The sequence below is a fragment of the Mauremys reevesii genome, linkage group 7, assembly GCF_016161935.1.
Source record: "Mauremys reevesii isolate NIE-2019 linkage group 7, ASM1616193v1, whole genome shotgun sequence".
Classification (NCBI taxonomy): Eukaryota; Metazoa; Chordata; order Testudines; family Geoemydidae; genus Mauremys; species Mauremys reevesii.
The window spans coordinates 756,126-769,910 of record NC_052629.1 but is presented as its reverse complement, the minus strand read 5'-3'; the positions used below and the strand labels follow the sequence as shown (position 1 = coordinate 769,910).

The 13,785-nt window shown below is 54.8% G+C and overlaps 1 protein-coding gene and 2 long non-coding RNA genes across 3 annotated transcripts in view; 1 reads left to right on the top strand and 2 right to left on the bottom strand.

Annotated features, from left to right (window-relative positions):
* Positions 1-511: 511 nt before the first annotated feature.
* Positions 512-8,052, bottom strand: GOT1 (glutamic-oxaloacetic transaminase 1). Its single transcript, XM_039480909.1, has 9 exons — positions 7,849-8,052; positions 4,784-4,965; positions 3,801-3,924; positions 3,434-3,546; positions 3,082-3,186; positions 2,196-2,346; positions 1,899-2,064; positions 1,647-1,789; positions 512-1,189 (listed from the first exon to the last, which is right to left on the bottom strand). The coding sequence occupies exons 1-9, from the start codon at positions 7,967-7,969 to the stop codon at positions 1,050-1,052; spliced, it is 1,245 nt and encodes a 414-aa protein (XP_039336843.1). The 5' UTR covers positions 7,970-8,052; the 3' UTR covers positions 512-1,049.
* A 65-nt stretch (positions 8,053-8,117) lies between these two features.
* LOC120368639 lies at positions 8,118-10,166 on the top strand. The gene is made up of 2 exons (XR_005582703.1): positions 8,118-8,383; positions 9,271-10,166. It is a non-coding gene; the product is annotated as an uncharacterized LOC120368639 (long non-coding RNA).
* Positions 10,167-11,528: 1,362 nt separating this feature from the next.
* Positions 11,529-13,785, bottom strand: part of LOC120368640 — a 46,435-nt gene continuing 44,178 nt past the window's right edge. The window contains exon 4 of the long non-coding RNA XR_005582704.1: positions 11,529-11,953. This is a non-coding gene — a long non-coding RNA (uncharacterized LOC120368640). The remainder of the gene's footprint in view (positions 11,954-13,785) is intronic.

Sequence of the window (13,785 nt, the reverse complement as noted above, 5' to 3'; positions counted from 1 at the left end):
TCAACATCTCACCAAGTGGGAAACATGCATATACACAGGCCGAGCAAAGCCAGGCAAAGAAACAGAAGCGATACATGGGGAGCGAATTGATTAGTTATTCAAGGACACACTTTGGATTCATCAGAACTTTCCTAGCAGCATTTTGCCCCGTGAGTAGCTGTAGTTGCCAGGGGGATGCAATGGTAAATGGAAAGGGAAAGTAGCCATGAGATGCCATCAAAGAATGACCCTCTGGGCAAGTCTCTTCTTTAAAATAAGATGAAGCCTTGGATCGTAGGGCTTTTATTGTGGACCTGGGAGGGAGGGCTGCTATTGCTTAGAGGGGGGGATGGGCAGAGGAGCCACCCCCCCAGCAGTTCAGCACACCAAGGCTGGAGCCTATTGCAATAGTTAAGAGTTTGGCCACGCAAGGTCATGTCCCATCTTCCCTCTGCCACCAGCATGTCAATGCCAGTTTAGGCAGTTACACAGCAATGCAGACACAGATCACAGGCAGCAGGACAAGCACCCAGCAGGGCATCCTTCGGAGATGGAGGTTTATTTTCTTTCAGCAACACAAAGCAGCAGCGACACAAAGAAACAATCACGCTTTGCTCATGTGAGGCGAAAGCCAACAATAGGCTCACTCCCTGAAATTTTACAGTGCCTCCAACCCACAGACAAGACACGGGGGCCCATGAATTTGGGCACCTATCCCACAATGCACTGCACCTATACAGAAGTTGACTGGGCAAACCATTTTGGTTATACTGGGTCTATTTGGTTGCATGGAAATAGGCAGCTTTGAGATGTATGGGTCCCAGCGCATATGGCTGCTGTCAGCCAAATGAGACAAGATGGCTTACTTTCCCACCAGCCCCAGGAGGGCACTGGGCTGTAGTAGAAGTGGGCTTTCAAAGATGCAGGCAGACTGATATCCCTGATATAGCCACTGTTCCCCATCCTTATTAAACCCTCACAGGTGTGATGGAGGTGAGTTACGAGCAGGGAAACAGACTACACACTACTGCTTTGGTGGGTTCAGATGGGAGTTCAGTGGTTTGTGTTCTTCACTGGAACTTGGTGACCGCTTCGTGAATGGAGCTGGCCACGTAGTCCAGGTTCTTGGTGGTCAGGCCACACATGTTGATGCGTCCACTGGCCATCAGGTAGATGTGCTTCTCCTTGATCATGTACTCCACTTGCTTAGCTGGAGAAACATTCAAGAGAGAAGTCAGGTCAGCCATGTGGGAGACCTGGAAATCCCAGAATGCAGGTCAGTGCTGCATCTCATCGGCTTTCAGAATGGAGAGAAGGGGTTCAGGACCTGGCCAGTGAAATAACGCACAGAGCTATTCCACACCCAGCCTCTCCAAGCAGAAGACGAGTAGAGAGAACAGCAGGAGCACTGGCTGTGGGTGAGCACTAAGCTACTCCAGTCCTGGCCAGACCCAGCAGGAGGTGCTGTAGAGAGCAGGCCAGGAGTGCTGACTGCTCTCCATCCAGACTTTCCTACTACCCATCAGAGGCCCAAGACTGCACCCTAGAAAGACACTGGAGAAGTTCTTCAGGCAATCCAGCTTGGGTTCCTGCAGCCCAACCCCACTCAGTTCCAGGCCCCTGAGCTTACCTCCTGCTGCAACAGCATCTGGTTCATTGATACTTACGGTTCAGCCCTGTGAAACTGAACATGCCAATCTGCTCAGTGATGTGATTCCAGGTGCCTGGGGTCCCTAGAGCCTCGAGCCGGGCCCTGAGCTCCGACCGCATTAGCAAGACCCGTTCTGCCATTGTCTTCACGTTGTCCTTCCTGTGCAGGGGAGAGAGGGAGCCAGTAGTGGAATTTAGCCAGGTCTATCCATGCCCTGGTATGACAGCTCCTCCCTTCAACACCCCATTTTGGCACCGGCACCACTTACCACTCAGCGAAGAGCTGCGGGCAGGTGAGGGTGGTAGCCACGATACGTGCTCCTTGTGAGGGAGGGTTGGACCAGATGGTGCGGACAATCTTCTCCATCTGGGAAAGGACACGCTGCACGTTGTCAGCGTCCTTCCCCACCACACTCAGGTTCCCCACTCGCTCATCTGGAGACAGACACGGAGACATGAGCCACTACACCCAGCCCCTGTGCCCCACATCCCGGCAGGCTTCACCCACCACCCCCAGGGAGGCTGGCCCAATCTGCAGGGTTAGCTGCTGCCAGAGGGATACGCACTGTAGAGCCCAAAGTTCTTGGAGAAGGACTGAGCACAGAAGAGTTCAAAGCCCTCAGAGACAAAGTACCGCACGGCCCAGGCATCTCTGTCCAGACAGCCGGAGGCAAAGCCCTGATAGGCTGAGTCAAAGAATGGGAACAGGAACCGGCGCTGCAGACAGGAAGATAATTAGAGGGGAGACCCCGCCCTACCCCTAAGAACCCCTTGTCCCCATTTCTGCCCCCTCCCCTCACCCAAGCAGGGTGGGCTGATCTTGCTGGGGAGTCCTTTAAGGGTCAGTGTGAATCTGGGGCAGGGTGGGAACCCCTTCAAGCCTGACTGGAGCACTGCCATTAGGACTCGAATGAAGGGGGAGACTTTGAGACAAGCTGGGGAGTGTGTCAAATCACAACCAGCGGATGGGAGAGGAAGGTCACTACAAGGAAACAGCAGCAGCTGCCTCCCAAACCACCGGGGAGAAGGACAGAAGTGTCCCTTTTACCTGGCTAGTGTGTTCTTTGGGGGACAGAGGAGGGGATGTGACTTATTTCACATCCTGTTACTGGGCACCCAGGAGAGAGGGAAGACTTTCCAGATGCATATGTACCAGCCAGAGCCTGAGATTAAATGCAAGTTAGCAGCACAAGCAGAACTGGGGCAATTTAAACATCCTGTGGTGTCCAAGAGCAGATTTCTGCTGGTCCCAGCCCCTCCTCATTCTTACCTAAGGCTCCAACAACTCACCAGGGAGGGGCCCTTTCTCCCACTCCTCACCAAGCTTTGCCCACCCCTACCTCTTCCCCAAATAGAGTCTAGAGTCCTGTTTGTGCTCTGGTTGGCTCGAGGGCTTCCTGCTCCCTGGCCACACTACAGCCCTCTCCCCACCAGTCCACTCTCCGCGGATACCTTCATGACAGCAGCAATCTGTTTCCACTGCTCCAGGGTGGGGTCTGTGCCAGTTGGGTTGTGCGCACAGGCATGCAGAACAAAGATGGAGAACTCGGGTGCACTCTGAGGAAAGAGCAGTTCTCAGTCACATGCACACACAGCAGAAGGCCCACATCCAGTCAGCCACCAGCTGCCTTGGCCACTCTGCTGGACTCTATCACACAGATCGGGCTTCAGTCCTGCTCCAGTTACCCTTAGGCAAGAAACTGGCAGGCTCCTGCACAGAAGGGCCTGGCTGATCTGAAACTAGGGCAGCTGGTGACTTTGGCTGCAGCTCAGGAGATCGCCTCTCCAAGGCACTCTTACCCACCTCCATGTCCTCCAGCAGCCCCTCCAGGTCCAGCCCCCTCTTAGCAGCATCCCAGTAGCGATAGGCCCGGATGTCCTTAAAGCCAGTATTCACAAACACAGAGTTATGGTTCTCTGAGGAGAGAGGAGACCAGTCCATCTGTACTGGAGAGCTGCCTGTGCCAGCCAGTTCCTCCAGTCCTGACTTAAGTTGCCTCCCACCACACCGCCCATGGAGGGGGAGAACCTTTCCCTTGTTCATATGAGACACCTTTCCCCCTCCCATCAGCCCCCCACAGCGTGAAGAGTCTGGCCGGACTGCTCCCACCGTACCCCCTTGCCCTGCAGGCTCCAGTGAGCCGTAAGCGTGAACACGCTGCAGCACTCACCCCAGGAAGGAGAAGAGATGTAGATAGGAGTTGCTGTGTTGTTGGTTCCATTGTACCAGCGCCGCAGGAACTCTGCTCCGATGCGCAGAGCGCCAGTCCCGCCCAAGCACTGAACGCCTCCTACCTGAAAGGCAGAGCAGGGTCACCAAGAGCCTGCCACCAACAGATGGCATCAGTGCAGAGACCATGTGGAAACATCAGAAAGGGACAGAGTGAGATGAGCCTCGCTGGCCTCCAGTTATTAAAGGGATCAACCCCCCCAGACCAGGAATTCAGCACCCCTCATCCAATCTGAGGCAGATCCCTTTAATTGCCACAGCCCAGGACAGCGCCTCCTAGGCCAGGCTTCCTGACATCAAAGCAGCAGCTCCTCTGCAATACTGGGGCAGGCTCTGCTCCTCAGTGACTGCTAACTTATAGGGCCCCATACCATGGTATCAGAGCACCTGTTTCCAGGCCAACCAGGACTTTCATACTGCAGCCACGTAGGTCAGCACTGACCATGGGATGCACTAACACACCTAAATAACCCCACATCATCTACCCTCAGCTCCCATCCTGCTGTCACTCCTCCTTAAACAGCTTCTCTCACATTTCTCACACCCCCTTTGGGCCTTGGCAGGTTTCCAGCTGTTTCTGTCAGACCCGCTGGCCCTTCCCATCAGAGTCCAAGGGCAGATGCCTGGCCAGTTCTGGAATGGTTCAACATCAGGTGGCAGAACCCAGATCTTCTGCCTTCCCCCTGGGGGAGGTTTCCTGTCGGTTTCTTGTATTCAGCGTCTAGATGGGAGCCCAAACCCTACATGTGCAGAGAGCTCTGAGCACGCCAACAGCTCCATGCAGCCAGAATGCCGACTTGAAACTGAGCTCAGTGCCAGACCAGTCAGGGCAAACTCTGCAATCCTGGCAAGATCTCTCCCATCCTCCAGAGACCCCATTCACCAGTATGTCTCAGCAAAGAGTCACTTCCCTCCAGAGCTTACACGATTCTCCTTGATAGCACGACTGTCCTCTCCAAGCGCGATCCTTGAAGCGTTGGCCCGGAACTCAGGCAGGCCGAGGATCGGCAGGTATTCATGGTTCAAGCTGGCATCATTAGCGATCTTCTGCTCAACTTTCTTCACTACGGGCAGGACCCAGGGTTGCCCCTCATCTGTGCGATAGGCTGCAAGAGAGCAAAGGAGAGTCTTACGCTCCACAAGCCAAGGGAACACAGCCAGAAAAACTTACCCACAGTTATTAGACTAGATCTCATTCCCATTCTCGCAATTGCTGTTCAGATCCAGAGGTTGAGGCCACGGGGAGGGCAGGATGGGAGGGGAACGATACATTTTCTTATGACCTGGGATATGTCCTTTACAGACTGTCTCCGGAATCCATAGGCCATAGCACCCCTTCCCCCCCCACCCCCCACAGTTTCCCATGAAAACATTTCATGAGTAAAGAAGATAAATTAGGAAGTGATTAGAAGGATTCTGTTAACCTTCCAAACACCAAGGGACAGTACAAGCTGCACTACACTAGCAATGCTGCTTCTGGACAGACGCCACACGCAAAAGCACCTGACCTATAGTGATCCAAGTAGTGCCACCTTCATACCATCCAGTGCACTCACTAGCATGCACATGCTGTGGATTAGGCTCATAAGCTCTGTGGAGCAGGGATGAGTCTTCCTGTCCATTCCCGACAGCACTGAGCATGCTTGATGGAACCTGGTAAATACATTTCACAGGGAAGAGGGAGTGACTAACTGAAGTAACATTTCCTCAGCACCTTTCAGGACAAAATGCTTTCTAAACCAGTCCACGTGTGCAGGGAAATGCAGCCACCTCTGCATGCAAGTCAGAAGCAAGATGGGAAAACAGCACACAACATGCTGCAGACTAGCTGAGGTGAAGAAATGCTGGGGCAAACCCTAGGTCTTACGAAAAGGGCCATGGGTTATTTAGCATCTGTCTAACCCTAAAGGTCTACACACAACATACTGCATGGAACTCCAGTTATCTACCTTGGGAGGGAGGGCAGAGCGAACTGTGCCAGCAGGGAATTTTGGGGTCTCAAGCCTGAATCTTAGAATCAATTCCCCTCCACTGGGCACTGCCAGGAACAGACATTTGGGATCCACTCTAATTATGGAGTCTGGGCCATTTCTGCGCCATTTTACAGCCTACAGACAGTGTGTGTGTGTGTGGGGGGGGGGCTCCTATATTGTTCCGTAAATGGAACGGAATCAGAATGACAAAGACTGAATTTGGACAGACATTAGGATACAGACTTCTGCCTCTTTGGCACTGGTTTCAAGGCAACTAGGGGCATTAGAGACTGAAAATAGTTGCCCTCAACAGCTGTCCATTCACCCTGACATGAGATGAATTACTAGTTCTCCCCCAGACAGGAGTCACCACTGACACCAATCTGCTCTCTCGATACCACGCTCAGAGAGTAGACCTCACTGAATGAGCTGTGAAGACTGAAGTCCATTCTGCCCTCGGTGACAGTACCCCAGGGTCAGGCGTATTACCTGGGGCAGGGCTGAGTAGGGGAAGCCTACTTGGGAGGGCACAGCACTGACTAGAGGAGTTCCGTCTCCAGAGCCATGGAGCTGGCACCCCTACAAAGGCAGATCATACGCTAACCCAGTGGTAGGCAACCTATGGCACATGTGCCGAAGGCAGCACGCGAGCTGATTTTCAGTGGCACTCACACTGCCCAGGTCCCGGCCACCAATCCGGGGGGCTCTGCATTTTAATTTAATTTTAAATGAAGCTTCTTAAACATTTAAAAAACCTTATTTACTTTACATACAACAATAGTTTAGTTATATATTATAGACTTATAGAAAGAGACCTTCTAAAAACATTAAAATGTATTACTGGCACACGAAACCTTAAATTAGAGTGAATAAATGAAGATTCGGCACAGCACTTCTGAAAGGCTGCCGACCCCTGCGATAACCCTTCACACATCTCTAGGACCTTCTGTCTCAGCACCTCACTGTGCTGAACACTAACACTCAGCCTGGACCCTGCCTCCTGTGCAGAGGACAAAGATCACACCTCCCCTCCCACCCAGCTTTGCTTTGCACAAGGAGACAACCCATCCAAGGTCACACAGTGCAGGGGTAGTGCTGAAATGGAGCCAGCCCACCAGGCCTCCACCCCCCAGGTCTCCTCCCCTAAGGGCCTGGGTGCCAGCATCCTGGCTCAGCTTAGCACATGGAAAGGTCCAGGGGGCAGAGCATGGGGCCCAGCAGGGCTGGAGGCCAAATGGGAAGTGAGCACTGAGCATGGCCTTGGGCAGCTGCAGGGCAATGGGGCCTAGAAGTAAGAGAGGGGAGAGCCCAGAGCACAGCTAGTGTTCAGGTGACCCATTGTGGAGAACAGGAAGCAACTCAGGAAGGGGCCAGTCACCCATTTTCTAGAACCATCACAATCCCCTGGCTGACCTAAGGCCCCCCATTGCACCCACATCAGCCCAGGTCACGCCTTGCCCGGGATCAGACACAGGGGCCACTAGGAGCCCACTAGACTAACCCATTAACCACCCCCTGGCTCCCAATCACCACCCCTCCCTCCCCCACCCAGCCCCATTCACCACCCCCGGCTTCCCAATCATCACCACCCCATTCACCACCCCTCCCCAGCCCCTCCTCATTCACCACCCTCCTCCCAATCACCGACCCCCCCCAGCCCCATTCATCATACTCCCCCGCCCATCACCCCCATTCACCACCCCCGGCTTCCCAATCATCACCCCCCCCCATTCAACATCCCCGCCCAGCCCCACTCACCACCCCTCCTCACCACCCTCCTCCCCATTCACCGCCCCCGGCCCGGCCCGACTCACCGCCCCCTCCCCGGCCCGGCCCGGCCCGGCCCGCTCACTCACCGCCCCGGCCCGGCCCGGCCCGCTCACTCACCACCGCCCCCGGCCCGGCCCGGCCCGGCCCCACTCACCGCCCCCGGCCCGGCCCGGCTCACTCACCGCCCCCCGGCCCGGCCCCGCTCACTCACCGCCCCCCCGGCCCGGCCCGGCCCCGCTCACTCACCGCCCACCCCCAGGTTGACTTTCCGCGGGTCCCGGTCCTGCCGGAAGTCGGCCGTGAGCTGGAACACGGCGACGGGCGGGGCCCGCGGCACGCAGGCGAAGAGGGAGCCGGCGGCGGCCATGGCTCCGCGCTGCTGCGGGGCCGCGCGAGCGAGACGGCGGCTCAGAGGAGACTCTCACCTTCACCGGCAGCCGGGGGGGTGGGACCGGGCGCAGCCAATCACAGAGCGCCAAAGGCGAGGGCGAGCGGGAACAGCCAATCAGATCTCCTCGGGGCGGGGAGGAGCCGGGATAGCCAATCAGATAGGCTCAGGCTGGCTTTCCCAATTACAAAGCGCGAGATGGGCGGGGTTTGCATAGCCTATCCCAGTGCGGCAGGGGCGGGGTGACTCCACAATACCCAATCACATGGTGTGAAGCGCACGCAGTTGCGTAGCAGCTGACGTCCCCGTTGCCCAGTGGTGGCCAGGGAGAGCCGCAGAGGCTGCACTGATTGGAGGAGAGGGCGGGACTGCAAGTGGGCGCCTCTGAGCGTGGTAAGGCTGGACGGGGCGGGGCCACGTGCGGGCTGGAGTCGCGCCAGGGGCTGGGGGTTCACCCGCGATCCGCGTGGCCGGGGCGGGCCGGGCCCTGCGGGAGGGGGGCGTTGGCTCGGGCCCGGCTGGGGTTCGGGGCTGGGCTGGCTCGGGTCCTGTGGGGGTCTAGCAGGCTCTGGCTCTGGCTGGGGTTCGGGGGCGGGGCTGGCTCGGGCCCCGGATGGGGTTCAGGGGCAGGCTGGCTCTGCTGGGGCAGGCTGGCTCGGGTCCTGTGGGGTCTGGCTCTGGCTCTGGCTGGGATTGGGGCAGGGCTGGCTCAGGCTCTGGCTGGCTCAGGCCCCGGATGGGGTTCGGGGGCAGGGCTGGCTCAGGCCCGGCTGGGGTTCGGGAGGCTCGGGCTCTGCCGGGGCAGGCTGGGCCCCCGGCTGGGTGGGAGGCTGGCTCAGGCCCGGCTGGGGTTGGGGGCAGGGCAGGCTGGGGCAGGCTGGCTCAGGCTCTGGCTGGCTCGGGCCCCGGATAGGGTTCGGGGGGGGGCTGGCTCTGGCTGGGGTTGGGGGGGCAGGGCTGGCTCGGGTCCTGTGGGGGGGCTGGCTTGGGCTCCAGCTGGGGTTTGGGCAGGCGCCTGGCTCTGGCTGGGGTGCTAAGGGGGGACCTGCGGGGGGCTGGCTGGGGTTCTGGAGGAGGGCTGAGCCCTGGGGGGCAGGACCTAGGGAAGTGAGCTTGGTAGGGCCACAGGGTGGCTGACACCGGGGCGGGGGCTGGCTGATCATTTGTTTTTCCTAGGCTGGGCAGAGTGCAGGTCTGCTGTTTATCCTGCGGATGGAGAACAGCCATGTTTGGTTTCATGCACTTTTTCCTATTTTTAATGGCTGTTTGCACAATTGCAGGAAACCCCGGGCGGTGTCGGACAATCATTTTTAATGACAGTCTCTAACATGTTCTCAAGACCCGTTTTTCTTACTTTGCTGAGCTGTAACTCTCCATTATTATTGATGGAAACGGTTTTCATTGGTTTGGGGCTGTGTGATCAGTTTGATGTTCACTGACATTTGCTGGTTAAAAAACTAGCCCTGTTGTTATGGTCCCCACACTAGACCCCGTACCAGAGAAAGCCCCTAACCCAAAGACCTCACAATCCAAATAACAAGCTCAGAAGACTAGAGAAGCCGAGAGGCTCAGAGGAATGTGGTAACTTTCAGACGCCCTGATCGTCGGAGCTCTGGGCACCTGGGACCCCTGCAACGAGCGCATGCTGTGGACCTGCGCGATCAGTCAATGCTACACATGGGTCGTATGGCACCTCGTGGTCTCAGACACCATCCGATGGTCCAGGGACATCTGCATCGAACACAGCATGAGCCACTGACAGTACCAGGAGGCATGAGCCGGAGTGACATCATGCATCAACTACAAGAAAGGGATCGAGAAACTTTCTGTTGGACCATATGAACTGGAACCATAAACTCACTGAATGTTAAATCTTACCAAATGAGGGTCAATCCAGCCTCATCATCGTATCCGCTCATTATACTCCACATCTGAACATAGCCATTATACGAACAACATACCCTCATATCTCAGTGTCTGTACTTTGACCCATTAACCTTTTATCCCCAATTGGGGATATTGCAGATTATGTATTCCTTACGCCATCCAATCTTAAACCGAACTTCACACCCCTTGATAATCTGCACGTTATTCCTTGATAACCAGACACTTCTACGCTTAAACTCTGTACCGTTCACTTTTTTTAACATCATCTTAAATAAAATTTTCCCTCTTCTTTCTGTTCTCAGCCATCCACACACCGTAAGGGTGCAGGAGGACCCACATGGGTTACTCAGTATTTGTGGCCTTGGCAGGCAAAATGATACTAATGGTCGGAGGGGAGGGTACTGGTATTTCAGGACAGAGAAGTCATACTGTGAGGTGAGAGGTGGAAGAAGGGATAAAAGGAGGTGGTGAGTGTGACAAAGTGGGACTGTTCTTAATGTTTCCTCTGAATAGTATAGGGGTACCTCAGTTTCCCCTATGCATTTCTTAAGTCTCTAGGTGGTAGGATAAAGGCCAGTGTGCATAAATGGTCGATGCTCTCTCCTGGCAACTAATGGTCGGGGCCCTTCCACCCTGCAAGGAGATAGCTAAAGGTGTGGGAGAACAAAGAAATCAGGTGACCTGGCCCGGGAGAAAGACAAAGCCCAGAGAGGAGGGGCTGGAGGGGAGTCAGTTTGGAGCTGGCTGGGGACGAGAAGTGAGTGCAGACATGGGGGTCTGGCTCACTGCCCCCCAGAATGGACCCGGCCGAGGGGTCCCGTTCTCTGTACCTACAAGTTCTGTTTTAGACCATGTTTCTGTCATCGAATAAACCTCTGTTTTAGTGGCTGGCTGAGAGTCAGGTCTGACTGTGAAGTGGGGGTGCAGGACCCTGTGGCTTCCCCAGGACCCCACCTGGGCAGACTCGCTGTGGGAAGTGCACGGAGGGGCAGAGGATGCTGAATGCTCCAAGGTCAGACCCAGGAATGTTGAAGCTGAGGAAGCTTCTTGCCCTGGAGACAGTCTGCTCACAGAGAGGAGACTTCACCAGAGTCCTGACTGGCTTCATAGGGAGCAGTTCCAGAGCATCACACGGGGACTGCGTGACAGTGAGAGTGGCATAGCTACCAGCCTGCAGGGGATGGGGAGGTGACAATAAGAAACACCTGAGAAGTAGATGGGGACAGAGGTTTTGTGCTGAGACAATTTTACATTTGAGATGGGGAGAGGGAAAAGCCATGGAGATCTCTTGGTAACAAACACAGAACTTGATCCTACAATCAGCTCTGCACAGCCAGACTCCAGTGCAAGAGTGGAACTCAGTCCATGATGCCGAGCTGATATTAGGCGAGATGAAGCGTTTGTTCTACTCCTGCAATGAACCCAGTTGGCCACTGGGTGCCGCTGTTGAGCCATGTTAGCTTTATACGTTTTATACCAGGTGGTTCTTCTGAGCCTCATGGTGCAGGTGAGCCTGGAGCCCTGCTGAGGATTGAACTAAGCAAAGGTGACTGGGTACTAAAATGAGTTCCGGCTGGGAAGAGGGGCTGGGTGAGAACACATCAAGCTGGGGCACTGCTGGATGAGGTGAGGCAGTTACCGCCCTAGACTCCTTCACCAGGTCTGTGCCCCAAGGGAGAGGCGCTCTGCTGACCTGTCATGTTTTTTAAGTTTATATATATATATATATATTGAAGTTCTGGGGTTGGGGGCCTTTCAGCTCCAGGGCACTGGTTCAAAACTAGCTCAGCTGGTGACCGAAAGTCATTAACATCTGTTGGCACTTTAATGGCCCATGCAGAATGAGATGGGGATCTCAGCCTAGTTCAGCTGATATCCCTTGGCTGCCTCAGCAAAGGGGTTGAGGAGCAAACCAGCTCTAGAGGCTGTATTCTCCCTTGCCCTCTGGTCATGGCCAAGGCATGCTGGTGGTCTGGTAGGAAGGCAGCAGGCGTTGGTGCTGCAAGTGTCGTGCCTGCCCTGAAGACGAATAGACCTGGGTTGTCAGTCTCTCTTCTGCCACAAGCACCAAATTTGCTTTAAAAAACCAAAACATGTATGAAAAGACAAGACAAAACCTGAACAAGTTTGGGAGGAAGCTCCAGGGCACATGTGAAAATAGGTCATTTGAATGGAACATCTTTCTGCCTCTGCTATGGGATCACTTGTGTGTGTCATGGTTGTGTTTATCTCCAAGGCACCGTATGGCTGGTCATTAAGGGCTCCCTGGGTGGGCTTAGAGGGCAAGAAATAAGGTAAAGTGTTCAGCTCCTTACGTTTATATGTCCCCTCCTCTGGGCCTGCTGGAAGGTGTTTTGAGTTCTGCATCCCTTTGCCTTTGGTTGCAGTGATCTCTGGAAAGTGAGACTCTCATTCGTCTTGTTCTTACTCTAACTGCACTGGGGTGAGGTTACATAGATTCAGTCAGAATTATTAGGCATGAGGGCCAGTTCCTGCTAGAAGCAGCATGCAAACTAAACCAGGAGGGAAGAAGACACTGTTTCCCCATCTGTCTAGTCCTGGGGGTCTCTCAGGGCATGTTCCAGGGAAGAACTTTCTTGATGGTTTGGTGGAGATCCGAGCAGGAAGGATGTGAACCAGGCCACATTCATCAGGAGAGAATCTCAGTTCAAATGCTATAAAGTCTTGAGCCTTCAGGACCCAACCATGCAGTGTCAAAAGTGTGAACAAATCCAGTATTGAGACTGCATTGAAGATCCAAATCTGCTCTTCAGGGCAGGGACTGTTCGTGCAGGACCCAGCCCAGGGGGTCTCGCTCTTGACTGGGGCCTCTGGGTGCTACTGAACAATAATAGTCTTCCTGTATCTGTGACTGACAGTCAGGAGTCTGGGTGCTAGAATCACTGGCAGCTCCTGAGCATGGAAGTCAGGAGACAGCTGCCCTCGAGAACTTACAGCAGCACAGCTGCATAAGCGTTCGAGTGTAGCCACTCTAAGCCGATGGGAGACAGCTCTCCCTCTGGCTTAACTACTCCAGCCCCTGCAAGCAGCAGTAGCTCTGTCAGCAGGAGAAGCTCTCCTGCCAGCATAGCATAGTCCACACCAGCACTTATGTTGGTGTAACTTATGGTTAATTTAGGAGTGGCAGCAGATACTGGTGACTGTCAGTGGCTTATGGGAGACGCTCCTCTCAGTGTCACAGCCAGAGGGATGTGGTGAGAACGTACAATTGAAGGAACTCAACCTTCTAACTGTGCCCAACAGGGAAAAGAGGGAGCAGCCCCTACAGCCTTTTATTCATGTTCATTCAGGTGAGGGATTCCCCTCCTTTCCCTTTGACGAGCCTCCACCACTGACACTGATCCTGACACTGACCACTCTGAGATAAAATAACAGTGTCAACCTCCTCTTCCCCCCACCCCCTGGTCCATGTAGCAGAAGTCGGACTCTGCTGGGAAAGGACAGAAAATCCTGACTGTGCTGGGAAAGGACAGAGCTGTTCTGTAATTCACAGAATGGGGTGTTAAATGGGATCACACTGGTGAGGCCTGTTGTGCCCCCAAAAATCCCCTTTATCTTACATAAATATTGTTCTGTTGTGGCTGTTTTTGGCCATGTGTTTTGGTGTCAGAGTGGGGGCCTGTAGCAGCCTATGGAGGAACCCGGAGGACGGTAGTGAAGGAATGGGACATTCTTATACTGCCAGCTCTTCAAGGCAGGGACTCCTCCTTCCACTGTGTTTGTGCTGCACCTATGTTATGGGGCCTTGGTTCTAGTGGGGCCTCAGCCTAGCTGAGGCACAAATAATGCCTATAATTAACCATGACTAATCTGCAGTGTTGAGCAGGAGGGGGAGCTGAGCCCCAGTGCCGTCTGTCTGGACTCTCGGGAATTATTCCCACTGGATT

Excerpts from the sequence above, each read along its gene's own strand:
- GOT1 (XM_039480909.1), bottom strand. The coding sequence starts at position 7,969 with ATGGCCGCCGCCGGCTCCCTCTTCGCCTGCGTGCCGCGGGCCCCGCCC. Across the intron at positions 2,347-3,081 it reads AGATTGCTGCTGTCATGAAG|CGCCGGTTCCTGTTCCCATT; the intron begins GTATCCGCGGAG and ends TCCTGTCTGCAG. Across the intron at positions 1,790-1,898 it reads CCGCAGCTCTTCGCTGAGTG|GAAGGACAACGTGAAGACAA; the intron begins GTAAGTGGTGCC and ends TCCCCTGCACAG.